At 36.2% G+C, this 19574-nt stretch overlaps 1 protein-coding gene across 2 annotated transcripts in view; it reads left to right on the top strand.

Annotated features, from left to right (window-relative positions):
- The window catches only part of LOC136257917 (uncharacterized), a 37416-nt gene extending 19906 nt beyond the window's left edge, over nucleotides 1-17510 (top strand). The window contains exons 5-9 of one of the 2 annotated variants that reach the window (XM_066051241.1): nucleotides 5887-8059; nucleotides 8700-9023; nucleotides 10944-11030; nucleotides 11177-11515; nucleotides 17265-17510. In XM_066051241.1, coding sequence (XP_065907313.1) covers nucleotides 5887-8059; nucleotides 8700-9023; nucleotides 10944-11030; nucleotides 11177-11502 — 2910 coding nt within the window. In that variant the 3' untranslated portion in view covers nucleotides 11503-11515; nucleotides 17265-17510. Of the gene's footprint in view, nucleotides 1-5886; nucleotides 8060-8687; nucleotides 9024-10943; nucleotides 11031-11176; nucleotides 11516-17264 lie in introns of both variants that reach the window. The other variant, XM_066051240.1, reaches the window with a different exon arrangement.
- Nucleotides 17511-19574: the final 2064 nt, after the last annotated feature.

Below are 19574 nucleotides of genomic sequence, written 5' to 3'. Positions count from 1 at the left end.
TGAAATGTATATCATTACTGCTATATACAAAACAATTTAAAACAAAGCTTTTTGAGCTGTCAATGAGCAGGTAAATAAGATGGTGTACTGTACATGTTATTCTGGGAAATAATTGCTCAAACATGGAAAGATGCCAACCTACCCAATTTGGGATATTTTGCACATGCATTGCAGCTTGTTGTGTGTGATGGTGTGTTGTCTCAAAGAACTGTAATTGATTTCCTTACCATATGTGACCGGACCTGCAAAAACAGGGCATGTGGGCACAAACTATATCCTGTCACATATCAGGTCATATCTCAGTACTGGGGAAGAATATTTGCATTCTGTAACTTGCATCATAAAGCCAATTAAATGCTTACTAAGACCTAAAAATTGCATTGCCATAGCATAATGATATAAAAAGTTCTGAGAAAGCTTGCAAAATAGGCAAAGCACTGCTGGCCAATTATTTACACATCGAAATTATCATTCTTTTAGCAGTGCTGACATACCCTATCACAGCCACCTGCAGATGAGATAGAAGGAAATAAACTATGGCTTTTAGCTCTAAGTGATGGTGTTGGTAGTAAGTCATCAGTATGATTACTGGTAGGTGTTCACGAATCATGAAATTTGTCCAAGAATACAGGACTTCAAGCAGCGACTTTGATCCGGTCTAGTACAACAACCATTAAGGTACAAACTTGGGAGATTAGTTGGGCTTTATGCCAGGTATTTCTACACCAATTTTCACATGATTCCACTTAGAAGTTTATGAGAATGAGTGTCCGAGTATGCATGATGTCAAAGAATGGATAGTTTACTTTACTAGTGAACTAGTGAATAAATTTAAGCTATGCATGATGTACTCAGACATGACATGTGCAAAGTATGTTATCTCGTGTATACTGTCACCTGTGTTTTGCTGTTTTCTTGTATGTACACTAGCTTGTTACTGACCACACTCAGCCATTATTATTCCACGGCACTTCAATAATAGCTGTTCTGTATTGTGATCATTTTCCTAGGAAAAATGGTTAAAGAGAGAAGTAAAAAAAAATTGACTGAGCCCCGAAATTAAACAGGACATAAAATTCTTCTTCTTTTCCCAAACTTTCATGACTCATAACTTTATAGCTACATATGCCATCTTGCTATGGTAATTTATTTCAGCCCTTATCTAACTCTTAATAAGCCTCACAATACAAACTACAGGATACAAATACTCTAATCCAACACTGTGATATGACCTGTTGTGTGACAGTGTGCACGTGTAGTTTGTACTCATGTATCCTGTTTTTGTAGCTCTAATTATAAACAAGCATTGACTCTTTCCTTCCACAAGAAACTGCACTTGTCTATTGACCAAACTATAAAAAAGTTCAGTAAAACTCGAGTATAATTCTTGTGTTGCACCGATATCCAAATTAGTCGATTATTCCAATAACCAGTATTAAGCAACAGAATTAGCTGATACCAATAACCGATCCAATATACACTAACACTCATCCTCATCATTATTAAATGACTCATATTAGTGACATAAGTATTGATATACAGCTCATTCTAGGCTAAAATGTAAAGTTAGATGTATACCACAAGTAAACATTACTCATGGTAAACAGGGTATAAATACATTTTACTACTGCTATACAGCTGAGACAAGTGGCTGGTACTAAAACCTCAGTTTACTGTTGAGCATGGCCTAAACCCTGACAGTTTATTATGGGCATGGCTTGTAGTCACCACTAAACCATCAACACATAACTTAATTAAAATGTCAAATAACTTATGTCTAGCCTCCCCCACATCATTATACTACACAGTGCAGTGGAAATTAACATCAGCTTTGATTTAATCAAAACTGATTAATCAGCTAGTAGCCAATATCAGCAGATATGCAGATACTAGATACACAGATACACAGATACACTGATTACTGAACCAATTATCAGTGCAACACTAATAATTCTAAAGTACCATTCATGTTGAAAATTATTTTCTTGACTTTTGGCTTTAACCGAGTATGAATATTGGAGTAAAAGTTAGTAGACATACAAAACCCACCTTAATTGCATTTATGTAATACATTTTTCTATGTTTGTACTTTATAATTCACAGTAGATAGCCAAATCACTCTTATTCTATCATGGTGCCCCTGAATTAGAAACTACTCTGAAAAAGAACTTCATGTACTGCTTAGCATAGGTCACTCATTCTGCAGCTGGTAGTATTAATCAAGGGCATGGCTTGACATGATGCATGAAGTGAGGCATGTAGTCTGTTTGTCAAGCTACTGGTGTAACGTGCATAAATTACTTCACTAAAACTATTTCCCTAGAATACTTGCTTGCACAAAGTCTCTGAACTTTAGTAGCTAGGCCACTTATATTAGACTAGTGTGATCATTGTACAGCACAAGTGGCCTAATGCATGTAATGCAGTTAGTTGTAGACAATTTTATAGAGGAGTTTATAATTCTAATTAATAGAAACATCATGTAAGGCACACCATGATGGAGAAATCTTTGCAGGACTAGTTGCTGTAACATGCAGAGATGTTCAGTTCAAGTATAGTATGTACAAACATCATAAAGTACATAATTCCATGAGACGTTGGATCCCAGTTACAGTGGTGCATCCAGAGGGCACATGCTCCCCCCCACCCTCCCAATCCCTTTCAAAAAAATTGCATATAAGATCGAGATACTCTAATAGAGCAGTCAATCACTCTAATAAAGCAGTCACAGTGTTCACAAGGCAGTGTAACTTACTTAGCTATGAACGAGGATCTGAATAAGGTTCTTTATATACTTTATAGTATACTAGCATTGGTACCTGCCCTACGTGCAGGACACTTTCACATTAACCACCATCATGTAAGCTTATTAATTTAAACACTGAATAGCAGATTTGCATGTAAGCTAAACCAATAATTATCCCAATTATGTGGTGCTATCCTATCAGGCAGGCATTGTAATAACATGTTGAGTATTTAAAGTAGTACTAATAATTTTCTTGTAGCTATACTGCAAGCAAAGGTTTGAGCAAAATTAACAGTTGCACATTTACTGGCTATAATTTTGGCAAGTAGTTATTATAGCATCACAAAGAATTGGAGTTACAAAGAGAAGGCACTTACTCTAATAAAACACACAGAGAAACGAACATTCACCCAATTGGCCTGCTAATGCCTACCCTATATCTATCAAATGTGCTACGGTATACTTTTCCGACAGTTCATATAGAATTACCCAGTTGCAAAGAACTACAGCATACCACACCTTGATCCTGAATCTAATGGAATACCCATCTCTTTTGCATACAGTTGCATAAATATATTTTCTTCTTCACAATACAGTTATAAAATGCAAAGGTAATTGATGAATGTCATACCAATCTCCTTCTGTGAGGTCCCTGGGGTTCATCTGAAGGCTGAAAATAAGTTCAAAACAATTGATTAGAATGTAGAAACCTTACAAATATCTACTGTGTCTAGTTGATAGTATGTCAGTAGTAGAGCTGACAGATAATCTAAGTAATAAACACTGTATGTAATTATTGTTTGCACTTTATTGTTGGTACATGTTTCTTCCCCATCCAATAAACCTTGTGAACAAGTAATATTTCTATACATTTCTGATGCAGGCATGCTATAAATGTATGTGTATCATACAGTATGATAGTACTGTATAATAGGGATCATGGAGAATAGGTGTTTTTGCCCAATTATTTCAACCCAAAACCAGCCTCACTTAACGTTCATAACAGCTTGGCAGTATTGGTTAGATGTAGCAAGCCCAAAAATGTTTTCAGACACACTCTAAACCCTTCTAGCATAGTTCTACAAAAATTTTAAAATATTGTATTTAACAGAATTTTCTACTAACTGACTAACTGCCAATGCCTTCAGCCAAGCATAACTCGACTTTGCTTAGAGCTACGAGCTTCATTTCTTCACTATTCGATATTGCTTCTTCCCAAGATGTGCCTTTTCACTAACCACTGTAGCTACAATGAGTGCATCATGGACTAACCTTTATCCTCCTTTGTGTCCTAATTCTTTTCACTGACACCACAAGGTGTCAATTCACAGTAGCACACTATGGCTTCTCAATAGTTTGCTATGCAAAAAATTGTCTGTATTTTCCGTAGCGAGTGGATTACTCGTAGAGGCAGTTGTCGTACTGTTCTACTAGGAATGCTGTGTAATGTGCTCAACATAGCTTGAAACACAACATAACAGCTACTTCACTTTTCATTAATTGATAGTTGGGGCATGCATCAATTTTTCTTAGTGAGTGATCGTGCTTGTAGAGGCAGTTGTCATACTCTTCTTCATTCAAAATGCTGTGTACCGTGCTGAACATCGCTTGACACAAAGCGTAACAGCTACTTTACTTTTCCTTAATAATGCTGATAGTAGGGGCATGCGTCTAGACATTATTAATAATGTCAGGTACCATTCATTCTTTTGATACGGTATGCGCAGGTGAGCCAGTCATAATTATGTTACAAAAAAGTTTACAAACAAGTACAATGAAAAATTAGGAATTGCAAGTTTGATTAGGGATCATAGAAATAAGAAGTAAGGAAACAAGGGAGGTTGCCTATACCTGCAGGTATGCAATTGGATATTTAATCCCTAATTCAGTTATGGGTATACAGGGTGAATTAGGGAGTAAATGTCCACTTGTATACAGAGGCAGCTTTAGAGGAGTTTCTGGGGTTTACAGAAACCCCCTCTGAAATAGTGCTCACCCCTATGATTCGTCTGGGTGATAAAAATTACAAAGAGTTACACATACTGAATTATATTATGGCCTTTTCTATTGGCAAAACTTCATACTTTTGCCTTTGAAATCACCTTCACTGCATTCAAAACCACTTAGTGAACTTTTTTTTTTTTGCTCTTCAACTTGCAGCTAGGCTGAAGTTACAATTCCAGAGAACCTTAAACCTCCTCTGAAAATTTCTAGATCTGCCCTTGGTATACCTGCAACCTCCCTTGTTTCTTTACTTTTTATTTCTATGATCCCTAATCAAACTTGAAATTCCTAATTTTTCATTGCACTTGTAGTGTTATAATACACACTGGGCTGTGATTTTCATGCCCCTCCACAGCTATAACTTTCAGTCTGGTACAACTTTGGTGAAAGGATGGTGCAGATGTGCAGACAGCGTCTCTCAGTGCCACAGGGGACAGTTGAATACTATCTTTGTACATTGGCATAGGCCTTCACAATAAACAAAAGCAATTGTCATGATGTATTAGCGATAGTATGTATTCTAGCTGCTAAAGGCTGAAAAGTGTCCCAAAAAGATGGAGGAGTTTATTCTACTTACAAAACCATGCATTGTTAATACAACAACCGCATGCCATATGCTTACCTGTTTTCCTGGGCAATTTGTAACTCTATAAGAGTTTTGTTGTGCTCGAGTAGAAGACAGCAATTACATTGTCATTTGTAAATTTGCACTCACTCCGCAGTCTTCGCCATAGTACAAGAGTTTCTGTGGACAAATATATTTTTTTGCTTTTACACTATCCCCTGTGCCCTGTTGCTCATGAGGCCTGTCGGTATGCATGGTGATACACTTCATATATAAGTATGCAGACACGAATAAACTAAAATTACAGTACGTTATGATTTCACAGACTGTGAAATCAATAAATTCTTAAATGGCTTCAACTTAGTTGCATTGTCCCTTTACTTAAGTAAACAAAAATTACTGGTTCTATTTTGTAGCTGTATGGTTACGTGGCATAATTTTTATATGTTGGCCAGTTTTTGAAACACATATTTGAATTTGGCTACTGTGAGTTAAGGCTACAAATTCAATACAAATACTATCTCAGTTAATTTTTCAGATATTTGTGTTACTAAATCCCCTCTTGTTTTAGAGAAAATCACTGCTGCAAAAAATAAATGAGGCAAAGAAAAAACATGGAACAATTGCAGTACGTTTTATAAAAATATTGTTTACTGGATCAGGAGCTGCTGGAAAAACAAGTTTTGGTCAACTCCTACTTAACAGAAAAATAAACCAAGAACATCACAGTACTAACATGGTACATACTAGTCATGCTGTGTCACTAAAAAAAGCTGCTTTTCATAAAGATGCATCTGACAAACGTAAAGTAGTTTGGGTAGAAATGGATTCCAACCTTGAAATAAAACACTTGCATACTGTGTTACTTTCTGAATCCAAAAGATCGACACCTGAGCATCACAAACAAACTGATGAGAAATCTGATGGAAACTTACCACATGACACTCAGCCAAAAGCTAAAGATTATAAACCACAACAGCTCTTTACTGCTGAACCCATACAGAAGCAAACCTCCCTGACTACAGTAGCTAAACACTGGTTTTCTGGACTATTTACTAAATCTGTCAATGTAAAAAACCTGTCTGTTTTCCAGCCAATCTTGACAGACAGTGTGGAATCTTCCAATGATTCACCAACTATGCACCAACCGGGCGATGTCCTGAACATTGTCACATTGTTGGATACTGGAGGACAGCCACAGTACATACACTTGTTGCCCACTGTCAATATCTATCCCACTATCAACTTTGTGATCCATGACTTATCCAAGGATCTCAATGATCAAGTGCTAGTGGAACATAGTCAACATGGCAAGCAGACGTTTCAACCTTATCATCTCAGTTACACAAATCTTGACATGATTAAGCTACTAATGCCTAGCAATAATGATTGTTTGGAAAGGCCATCTCTAGCCCCAAATCTACTAACTCATCCTGGTACAGATAACAATTCTTATTTGTGTTTTGTTGGAACTCATGTAGATAAAGTTAGCAAAGAAACTGTTCAAAAAACTGACAATACACTAACAGCTTTAGTAAACAAAGCCAGTAGTAAAGCATCAGTTTTACAACATGAAGGAAATGTGCTTTTTCCAGTTAACAACACCACTGCAGGAAATGAAAAGACTGAGGATCCTATTGCAGACGTCATCAGAAATAAAATTGAAAAATTAGCTGAAAATAAAAATGTTTATGAATTACCCATTACATGGATGCTCCTAGAACTCGAAATCAGACAAGTTTGTACTAAAAATATGAGCTATTACATCTCTTTCAAGGAGTGTGTTGCCCTAGCTAAGGCAAGCCGGTTAATGTCTAATCCAGAAGAAGTCAAGAATGCTCTAATATACCACCACCTGTTAGGTGTTCTACTTTTCTTCGATGACATCCCTGGTTTGAAAGAGTATGTCATTGTTGACCACCAGTGGTGGTTTGATAAGCTTAGCAACATCATCAGTTTCACATTCCAGGATGACTCCCTTTGTCTCAGTGAAGTCCTCAAGTTGAAGCACAAAGGCATACTATGTAGGGAGGTACTTCAAAAGGTTGAATGGGACAGCAACATTAAGGAAGAGTATTTCTTGTCACTATTGGTTCATCTTAAAATTATTGCACCATTGTCGAGTAAAGGAAAGAGCATAGATGAATATTTTATACCATATATTTTGCCAACATGTTCTGCTCAACAAAAAGATGAGATTACTCACAGATATGGGTACCTTCAAGGGGAACCGCTGTTGATACAATTTCAGTCTGGCCTCCTGCCAAGAGGCTTATTCTGTTGTTTAGTTGTTTACCTTTTGCAGAATCCACCATTAAACTGGCACCCTCATTTTACTACAAGTGATATTGATAGCGCTGTTCACCACACTTTCAGCAATTTGATTACTTATAGCCTACCCAATGGTTTTTCTTTGTTGCTTTTTGACAGTGTCACTCACTTGGAAGTACAAATAAGACACCCAGACCTCACAGGTGTTTCTTCTAAAACACATTGCACCATTTTCCAAGAGATCCTTCATTCCTTAGAATTAGTTTGCAAGCAGTTAACTTTTAGCCCCCAAAGATTGCAAGTTGGATTTTATTGCAACTGTGGTGAAAGTTCTGAGCCCCATCTTGCTGTTTTACCGGAAATAACTTCTTCAGTTCTTTACGGAAGGTGTAGCAGTAATAGTGTAAAGCTGATGAAACTTACATCTTCTCACCTTGTGTGGTTCAAGAAAGATGAACCATTTACTACAGTTGGTAAGATTTATGTTTGCACTGCGTGATATGCAGTATATCTTTGACTTACTGTATTTACTATATGATATTTAGAATGTTAAACATAACTATTATGTGGTTCAGGCATTTGTATTGTGATATATAGGACACCATAACATCTATAGCTCATGCAGTAACTTTGTTATTAGTGTTTATTATGATCTGTGCCAATTCATGTGTTTTAGCATCTTTCTACAACACGTTGTTATGAATGTGTAACATGCACAACAATAAAAAAATCACGATTTTTAAATTGTGCTATTATCAGTTTCTTTGAAAAGAATATTGAAATATGAAATAACACGAATGCATATTGTGCCCATGATAATAGAAAGTAATTATATGCAAGCATTGGAATATTAGGTAGTGCATTAGCTGACACATCAAATATTTAATTTCACAAATACGGTACAAATGTAATTTTGATGGGTTTACCTAATTTTGTGTATCAGACCATACAATCACCATACACAAAAAAAAGTTCTGCTTTAAACATTAGCACAAACAAATATTTGTTTCATGAACAACCAGATGTTCCATTTCTGTGACCAGCCACACATAATTGGTATTACATTAATGCCTGTATAATACAGTTTGCTACATTGAATAGTTTTGCATTCAGCTGTAGGTAAAAGTAAAAATCCATCAGAGCTCAGAGTGTTCAAACAATATTACAGTAAACTGGTGGATTGTTTACCTGCCAAAGAGTTGTCACACTATTTGGTGTCTCAAGGCATAATCACTCTGATGGACAATGAAGATATCACATGTCCCACTACTTCACGTCATAGAGCAGCAGAGTTGCTTCTAAGTAGAGTTTCTACCTTGTTGCAAGAAGACAATGTAGTACCATTTCAGATGCTACTAGATGTCATGCAGAAACATGGTAATGATGCCATTGTTAGTTTATCAAGTGAAATTCAAAGACTACTGAACAAACACAATGGTAAGAACCAAACTCTTTGGTGGTCAAATGTTTGATGTGTGTGTGTGCATGCATACATAAGCGTAACTGCATGTTTGTGCTAGTGCTACAGTATTTTAGCACATTTAACATTTTAATGGCTGAATTTCCCAACACACTGAGTCATGCATTATAAGCCTCACTGAACACTAAACCACTTAGTTACTAAGCTTCTAAAAATAAAAGCTATGGACTAACCATCTTAACTACATTGTTTCTGTTTACGTAAATGAAACCACAATGCATAGGCAGCGGTAAGGGGGGGCTAGGGGGCTAAATCCCCCCCCCCCTCAGAATGATACCACGCCTAAGTTATCCTTCTTGGTGGGACTGAAAACCGCGATAAAGCGGATCGAGATACTCTAATAGAGCAGTCACTCTAATAAGGCAGTCACAGTATTAGAGCAGTGTGTAGCAAGCAATGTAAGGATTTCTATGTTGTTTATCAGCTATGAATGCGTAGTTGGTAGGTGGGCAGCTATTGTCAGTTGGTTGCGACCTTTTTTTTTTTTTGGTCTCACCATACCAAACCAGAGACTAAGTCTGGGTCAGCCCAGCCCCCCTTATATTATCTACTTCCTCCGCCTCTGCCACAATGTAATTATAAGACAAAAAACTACAAAATATGCTAAAAACTAATGAGTAGTCAGCTACAAATAGTCTATAATAAACAAGTGTTACCATGCAGGAAGCTAATTCATAATGACTCCTTACTGAGCGATCATTGTCACAGCTGGTTTCTTCAAGTTTTGTCATAATTCCTGTATCATGCATGTACATGAGTGAATGATGCCACATGTCTGAAAAGCCACCAGCAGTCATTGTCGGTTGTCTTAACGTACCTATATGATGTTGTTCAAAATATAACTTTTAAGTCCATTATTAAGAAACATTCCTACTTCCCCATTGTAAAGAAACCTTTTACTGGGTTATGCAATAAACCTGCAATAATGCGCAAATGATCCAATTATCCCAGAAACAGGATCTCTGTAAACATGCCCATTTCAGGATAGTCGAAGCATCATACTATCAAATGTACAATAGAAATGTTAGAGTGTTAGAATGATACTTAGCGCTGGTCTTATAGCATCATACCCGTGAATGGGTTAAACTTGTATCGTAGAGTATGGTAGTGCTACATAAAAGGGATCATGAAGATTTGTGTTTTTCTGGTACAAAAAATTACCCTAAAACCAGCTTCACGATACTATTCTGATGCCTTGGCAGTATTGGTTTGGTACAACCAAGTCCAAAAGTGCCTTCAGTACGATCCTAAATGCTTCCAATAGATTGCTATTAAATTTAAATTTTATCAAGTTTTCTATTGACTGACTAACTGCCTGCCTTCCTGATACCCGATACTTTTTGACAAGCATAACTCGATAACAGTTAAGGTCACGGGCTTGATTTTTTCACTGTTTGACATTGCTTCATCCCAACAGGTGCATGCCACAGTACGTACAATACATGCATCATGGACACTTCACTTTCGAGTCAGTAATTGATAGTTGCTGCATGCATTCAGTCAAAAACATTACCTCTGGAACAATCCTTTCTTTTGATACAGTATGAGTGGGTTCACCAGTCATAGTAATTTTACAAAAGTCAACAAACAAGTATAAGGAAATATTAAGAATTTTTTGGTCAATTAGGGATCATAGAAAAGTAGTGAAACTAGGGAGGTTGCCTACACCTGCTTATATACTAGTGGACATTTGATCCCTAATTGAGTCATGGGTACAGGGTATTAAATGTCCACTAGTATATCTGTGGGTGACCTCCATTGTTTCCCTATATACTTTTCTATGACCCCTAATTGAACTTTAAATTCTTAATTTTCCTTATACTTGTTATAATATGTTTAATATTGCCATGATTATACTCTGTCTCTGTTTTCCTAAGAATGTACTGGAGATGCACTATACCCTGCTACATCAGAACCAGCTCTACCAATGAATTTGATGAAGACATCTGAGCCAGAAAACATCAGTAAGTTGATAGGATGCACTATCTTTTAGTTTACATATTGTGGAACACCTACATAATTTCTGGGTTACAGTATGCATAGAAAAGCAATGTGGTTCCTTTGCTGTTATGCTTAAACATTTACTAATCTAATGTTATGTCACTGTTAGGTTGCCAATCAGCAGAGTACACTGTTATACTTGAATTCTACAGCAAATTAGTTGATGTATTGCAAGTAAAGTCTCTTGCACCATATTTGATAGAAGGACATGTCTTTACACCACAAGATGGGGAAAATGTAGGAACAATTGCTTCAAGAAAACGAGCTGCTGAATTTTTACTTGCTAAAATATCAGCTCCATTGAAAGCGGGTTTTGAAAATTGCTCTGTTAGTTTTTATAAATTTTTGGATATTGCTAAGCAACATGGAAGTGCTGACACTGTACAGTTATGTGATGATATTGAGGAAAAGCTTTTAAAAATGAAATTAAATTAAAGTCCAAAAGAAGGTATATATTGAAACATATGTTATATGTGCATGCTTGTGTTGAGTGTATACCATATTAATCCATAAGTTATATCTACTATAGACACCTGGCACTAATTACTTGTAAACCACTAGAAACATTTTGTTGCTCTTTGTAGCAGCTGCTGTTGACATCCTTTTGACAAGACATGGGTTTCATTAGTTGTAGTAAATCTTGTTCTACAGATTAAGCCATTGTAATTTTGTAGCTGTCCTTACTGGCCATTTAGGACCAAGCATTTATTTGAGCCTGGATTTATAGGTTATAATAAAGCACTGCCACATAGAAAATACAGCACAGGGTATATGTTGAAAGGCAAATACTGCACGTGGCTAAGCTGGGTGCTGCATGTACCTTGAGACTCCCCTGAATGCAGTATTTTTTGTACACACAAGCATAAATGGTGCTTTAAGTGCTATATTGTACTTCCTGGTCATTTTGCATGGAGTAATCACCTCCGAGTGCCAGAACCGTTTCAATTTTCGTTGATCAGACTATCAGTAAGTGTCCATGTAATCCATTTCTAGTTGTAGAACCAACTGGCAGGATTATACTCTGGCAATAGTTTCAGCAGCTTTACAATTTCACGCATGTGATCAATTGTGTTGTAACATTCCTTACATAAATGTTCTGCATAACTGTACCGTATGATGTCTTTCCCAAGTGTCCTGTATTTACCCTATCATCCACATAGCTAACTGTACTGTATTTGTCCAATTGCATAACTATATTGTATGACTCATACAGTACAATTAGCTAGCTACTTGAAACTGTGTGGAAAATACAGTTATGGAAACACTTTCCACACAAAGTAAAATGTGGACAAATGCGGGGCACAACAATTATGACTTTGTCAAAGTAAAATTAATAACTGAGTTAATCATGGGGCAACACTGTTTAATTAATATTATTGATAAACTAAAGTATGTAATATTTTTGGAATTTACCAATGCTGTGTAAGGTGATTGGGGTAGCTTTAGACATTTCTGAAGAGACTTTCCTGTTGTAGGAAATAGATCTCAGATGTGGGATGCCCCTGAGGAATTTTCACTATAACAAATTTGCAAAGATTAAAATTTGCTGAAGCGTAATAAACTTATTATGCATAAGTACACAATTTAGCCATTGTATTTCCTACTGTAGAATGGCCAGATTCCAATTTCTGACTTACCTCAATAAGCTAAAATTGCAGTGGATTTACAGTACAAGTTCAATTTAACTACACTGTATACATAGGCATTTCTTACTAAGCTATCCCCACCCATGCATTGCCAATTTTACAGGAACATAATTGCCATGTTTTGTATTACCCCAGAGACAGGGGTCTATTGACTCATAAATTAGGTATCTACAGGAATTAGATACCTGTATGAAATTCGAGTATTTTGCCTTTCTGTGGTCTAATTTATATACATGTCTGAAATATTTGATTATGGCTAGTCACACGTAACTTTGTAGCTACATTTGTTCTAATGAGCAGACAAGTCCTAGGGTTATCACAGAAGAATTTCAGGAGTGTTTAATGTATTGTTTACAATGTATATCAAAAGCTAAAGGAGTAAACTTTATTGTAGAGAGGTTTAATCAGATTGTCTGTAATGTGGGTGTGGTCCTCATTCAAAACAAGCCAAAATGTGCCATAAAACTAGTTTTCACCTTTACCTAACAATTTCCAACTTGCAAGGATACTGAAACGTCTTCTTCTGATTGGCAAGACTCTGATTCATGATAATATAGTCACATGAACATTAATTAATTTATTCCCATAATTGTTCTCAGTCTGAGCCTTTATAGAATAAACAGAACGGTACCACTATTTTTCTTCCACATCAAGACTGTGCTTGCTTTGATGAAAGTGGCTTGCTCTTTAAAAGTGCAACCACTTTACCAGGATACATCTTAATGTACAACAGTGTAGGTATACATGACAATTGTATTCCCTGGAATTCCTTTGTCTGAAGTGTGAAAGTGTTACATGATTTGTTAAGCGACCCTAAAGATAATTATCATGCAACATCAGTATGCATACATTTTGTAGTCCATGGAAACTTGTTTACACGGACTTTCATTTTTTAATCCTTGGTGTAAAGCCGTTAGATTTACACCTTGCAACTGCAGAACTAAGAAATGGGAGTCATTTAACACATTAAAAACCACTTTGACACCTCATATCAAAGGAAACCACAAGGCTATATTTCATGTATTGCCCTGACCACAGGGTGATATCATGATACCACCCTGTGGTTAGGACAATAGCATGATATAGCCCTGACCACAACTGCCTTTTATGCTGAGGCAGTTATAAAGCATCGGAGACCTTTGATTGTTTATATATTTATATAGAACTGCTTAAAGTTTTGCATTGTGGTTTTGAGTTTAACATGTTGGTTTAGTTAGGCTAGGAATTGTTTTGAAGGATATAGAAATGAGTAAGTCATAGTTCAGTTACTAGGCATCACTAAAATGATGATTGCAATGTGGGGATTGTTTTTCTACCCAGTACATATCAACTGCATGAAAAGATGCCTCAGACTTTCCCAACCTATATACTTAAGTATTTATTTTAGCACCTTAGCTTACTATAGGCATCCACAAAGTGGTTATTTGGTTAAAAATAGTATCACTACAACCAGTGAAACCTACAATCATTTCTTTTTGTGCCCACAATTTAAACCCACAATCGATGTTTGCAAACATCTGTATAAAAATGATATGGTGAATGGAGGTTTGTCTTCCTTCACCTACATGTATTAGGCAAGCATACCTGTAAATCATGTTTACTTCGCAGTACAGAGAGATATTCTTACTCTCCATGAACATTGGTATATTAGATATTTCAGTTCATGTATTCCTTTGCTGTTTGCTAAAGTGATTCAAACGTACATACAGTGTAAAATTATTTATGTAGCATCAAGAGTTCATAATATATATATTATGAACTCTTGGTAGCATGCATTTTATAGCCAATATATTTCAATGGTATTTATCCCCAAAAAAAACAGAATTGTGACTGGATGTGGAAAATCGGTCTTATCACTCATGTCAGCAGATTCATTTTTTTACCGGAGCATAAAGCTACATGAATAAACCATCTAATTTCACAATCAAAATCAGCTAGACTTGAGTGGTCTGCTTTTTCTGGCTGCTTTTCCCAAACCTAGTAGCGATCCATATGTACGGTGTGGGGCCTTTATGGAGCTCTGGTCAGCCTGTGAATGGCTGTATGTGGCTGTATGTGGCTGTACAGATCCGTGGTGTTGAATAAAGACCTCTGCTGTAAATTTCCTTTCATTTTAACTAGTTTTGATACCTGAATGGCCCATAGCTTGGCCTAATTTATCCCTACACTTTCCTTTTCAATTTTTAAAACAGCTTCTTGCCCACCTTCCAGGCCCCCACATCCCTCTCCTTTTGGAACTCATCTGATACAGTCAACACGGCTTAAAAACTATATAAAATGGTGGGAAATTTAGCTGTTGGCTACGTGCACAATAAATGCTCTGGAAGGTAAGGAATTGGTGTAAAACATGTGAAAATTTGGTACAAAAAGCTTTGACCATTGGAGAGCTACAACACACTAAATACTTAAAGCCGGCATTTCTCGATACTTTTAAATAAGCGATAAGACCGGTTTTCCCAGACTGGGTCACAATTATGTGAACAAGTATTTTTCTCATATTACAAAAGATTCTTGATGTAGTAGGAGAAATGGTGATGTCGGTGAGGATTAACAGGGGCAGATCCAGAACCTGGCAAGGGGAGGGGCAAGTTGTAGGTGTTACGGAGAGCCAGATCCTCTTGTTAGTTGCTACATTTTGAAGCAGCAAATAATACATCTCTCAGCAGTATCTAACTGTTGATTTTTACGATTTTGGCCTTTGCAGATGGCTGTGAAGTCTGCTTTAAAGCTCTGAATGTCTTAAACAATAGCAACTTAATAATTATTTTAGAGGTGCTTAGTACACACTAAGGTGCTGGGTGACAATTTCATAACTAGTTTGACTTTGATTCGCTTTAGTTTCAGGTGAATTCATAATAAATGCTAGTAAAATGCATATTTTCGTGAGTTTTATAAGGTGACTGGCATAAAGTTAAGTATTTTAATCAGAACTATGGCTCGTCCACAAAGTGAGGGGGCCGGGGCATTTACCCCAAATTTCCCATCCTGGATCTGCCACTGATGAGAAATTAAGTTTATGTGTCCTTATCATGGCTACAAATATTAAACCTGCAGCATGTAATGTATGTATTACATTATACAAGTATGACTTAAGTAGGGACAAATGTCATCTAGTAAAACTGCAGGTGTAGATGACCTCGCTTGTTTCATTGGCTTTCTTTAACCTGTGAAATGTATTTTTCCTTTCACTTCCACTATAGTTTGTTTACTATTTTGTAGTAACATACATGTGCTTACCACATCAAAGGAAAGAATAACAGCATACACGTTAATCATGTGTCTGGATGTGTGCCCAAATTATCAATGACTAAATGAGAAGTTGCCATTCCTCTTCTTTATCAGCTATATATGTTCTGCCCATTACACAGCATTACAAATGAAGGGCAGTATGAGAAGTGCCTCTGCAATCAATCCAGTCATTATGAGAACATGTGCCTCAACCAAGGGCAGTTGTAGAAAATTTGATGACTGGTTTCCACTCCAAAGTAAAGAGTACCATACAGAAACCAAAGTCATGGAACCTTACTGACACAGTAGGCAATTGGCTCCACTTTGACAAACGTAGCATGTCAAAAACAAGCTAGCAATTGGTAAACATCACCCCACAATATTGTTTTACCATTTAATTTCACCATTCCAGGTATTTTCAGAAATATTTAAGCATAAAAATGCAATCACAATACCCAAAACCCTACAATAATATTGTTAGAGGTGCTTACGCAATTGAAAATGTTGGAGAAGATATTTTGTGTAATTTTGTGATGAAGATGAGTAATTCACTAGAAATCACTTTTCATTGTGCAATACATAATTGTTGATGATTTTTTATTAAGCTGACTGCTTTCCGGAAATCAGTACCTAACCTCCACTATCAACTGCAAAGTAGCTGTTTAACTTCAGTTCCAGCTATGTTCTACTCATCATACAGTCTTATACAAATGATTAACAGTACAAGAAGCACTTCTGCGATCAATCCAGTCACACTAAGTGCCTAAGCTATGTCATGTGTTACACAGGTCAATGCCTATATGATAGTGGAGAAAGAAATGGGATGCAAAGAAGGTTCATGGTGTATATATTGTATAGCTGCCACTGCAGTTGGTGAAAAGGCACATTATGCATGGGCTAAAACACATTGTTAAGTGAAGACATTAAGCACATACTCTTATCCATAGTCGATTGACTGGAGGTATCAGTCAGTCAGTCAGTCAGTCAGTCAGTCAGTCAGTCAGTCAGTCAGTCAGTCAGTCAGTCAGTCAGTCAGTCAGTCAGTCAGTCAGTCAGTCAGTCAGTCAGTCAGTCAGTCAGTCAGTCAGTCAGTCAGTCAGTCAGGTAGTAGAAAATTCAGTTAATTTGTTTATTTCATAGAAACTTGTTGGAACGGTTTGGGGTCACTGTGATGACATTTATAGGCTTGGTTATGCCAATATTTCCAAACGGGAAGATGAGGGTGATTTATGGGGTTATATTCCTGGGCAAGAAATCCCAAACCTCCATGGACCCTACTATACAGTAATACCATATTGTATGATATACGTTTATCTATTACAGGTGCCTATATACAAGTAGAGTTTGACTGTTTATTTCTTAGTTTCAGTTATACACACATTAGGTCTATTAATTACACTAGCTGTATATGCATGTAGTCACATTAATTGTACTACACTTTCAATTAGAATGTAGTAGCTACATGTAGTTGTGAACTGAAGTTTGACATGATACATTGCTGAACTGTTACACTTATGCATATAGAACACTGTTACATATATATGTCATTATGTTAGAGATGTTAATATAATCATGGGCGTAACAACCAGAGGGTGGGGGTAGGAGCTTGTGATTTTCTGATTGTAATATCGAGATACTCTAATAGGTCAGTCAGTTACTCTAATAAAGCAGTCACAGTATTCAGAGAAGCAGTGTAGCAAACTATGAAGTTGTGAATAAGGATTTTTATGTGCTTTATCAGTGATACAGTCTATATTATTTAGTGAAGGGTAGTAGGTGTTGACTTTTTCTCTTTTTTTTGTGCTCTTCAACACCAAACTAGAGCCCCCTATCTAAAAATATCTTGCTACACCTATGTATGCTTATAAAGTGCATACATGTATAATAAGAATGACATGCAGTCACATGCTCCATAACTACAAAGTTTTGAAATGACACACAAAGTTACTGTCTTGATTCATAGCATTTGCAGGCTCAATAAAATGGTTGAGTGCATGAGAATCTGTAAACTAATTACCTTGATCACCATTCAAGATCAAGTGAGCCATTGGTCAGGATGGGCATCTCCAATCCAATGACATTTTGATTAGTGTGAGGAACATAATAAATCAGTCAAATAATTGCACTTGCACTGCCATAACTATGTGTGCAATATTACAATGCAGTATGTGACTAGTAGTCAACTGAACTGTATACTAAATGTACAGACTATATCCATGCTTGCACTGTCTTGTTACTATGAAAGGCATTGAATTTAATTTTTCACTGCAATAACTAGGCTTGAAACTGTATACTCTTTGCAGTCTTTTCACGTCTGATTTTCCACCAAGCTTATTAATAGTATTTTATTAACATTCTAATAAAATTGGAACAGAAAAGAATTTTGTATGATGATTATGTTATGATGGGAAGTTGTTGTCATATAAAGGATAGTGTGAAAGAATAGGAACATAAAAGCAGTGACGTCTTGTATAAACATCATCACATCATCTTTAAAATTAATTGACCGAATTTTGATCACAAAACAAGGCTTCCACAGTCCACACGCATCCAATTTTCTGATTTTCCAACTTAACTTGACTACTCACGATCAGTAAGCACACTTCTATTGTTTCTTCCTACATTGAGTTATGGTGCTTCAGTCATAAAAGTGGACATGTGTGGAAGCCTAATTTGTTTGTCAAATTCAGTCACCTTTATGAAAATAATATTTCTAACATATACTTGTAGGCTGGGAAAATTTCTACATGTATGTACTTAGTAATTCAAAACTGGTCCTGCATAGCTGTCCCATTTTGATAAAATTAATATTGTTGAGGGCATTAACATTTTTGGTATTGACAAAACAGAGAGTTTCTTATCATCTTCAGTTCAGATCAAAAAGCCTGACATGTTAATAAAACTATCCAATTTGTTTGTTGTTTTTTGAAGCAAGACATAAATTTATTCAAGGTGGCATGGCATTGAGAAAAGAATGATCAATTTAAGAGGCAATGACACTGCTTGAAGTATCTTAGTTCACTACAGTGGTATATCCCCAGTATATGGAACAGTTAATTGTTTGTTATTTTAGTAGTTTTTCAGTAAACCCGCATTCACTGATGTTTTACTGAGAGTTTAAAACTTAGTAAAATAATTATGTTCCATATACTTAAGTTTACTGACACTTTACTATCAGTATAACTACAGTAAGGCATCTTAACAAATTAGTAAACTAAGAACCTTCAAGCAGTGTGATAAATTAATAATTTTATTAATTCAGTGATTTACGTAGGTAAAGCTTCTAATGTCATCTTCCAACTCAATCTCAAACAGTGCAACTGAACATCCAATTTGTCACAGTATAATAGTCACCATTTTTGTTTTTGTATCTATCTCTTTCCTCTTAACTGGCTGGATTCTAGCTTCACTAATCAGATGCATGATCACAACTTGATGAATGATGATAAACATGTGCATGAAATGCTGACATTATTAGTGGCATAAACTTTATTGTTATAGGTGGTCAAATTTCTGAGCACAATCTCAGAATTAGCTATTATGATGCAACTAGACCTGAGTCAAATATGCTCAAAAGTTCGCCCAAATTGCAGTTGCTTTCAGGAATTTCCCATAATTTTCACCTATTATGCT

This window comes from Dysidea avara, chromosome 6 (genome assembly GCF_963678975.1).
Source record: "Dysidea avara chromosome 6, odDysAvar1.4, whole genome shotgun sequence".
NCBI lineage: Eukaryota > Metazoa > Porifera > Demospongiae > Dictyoceratida > Dysideidae > Dysidea > Dysidea avara.
The sequence above is the reverse complement of the archived record's forward strand: the minus strand, read 5'-3'. Positions and strand labels throughout refer to the sequence as shown.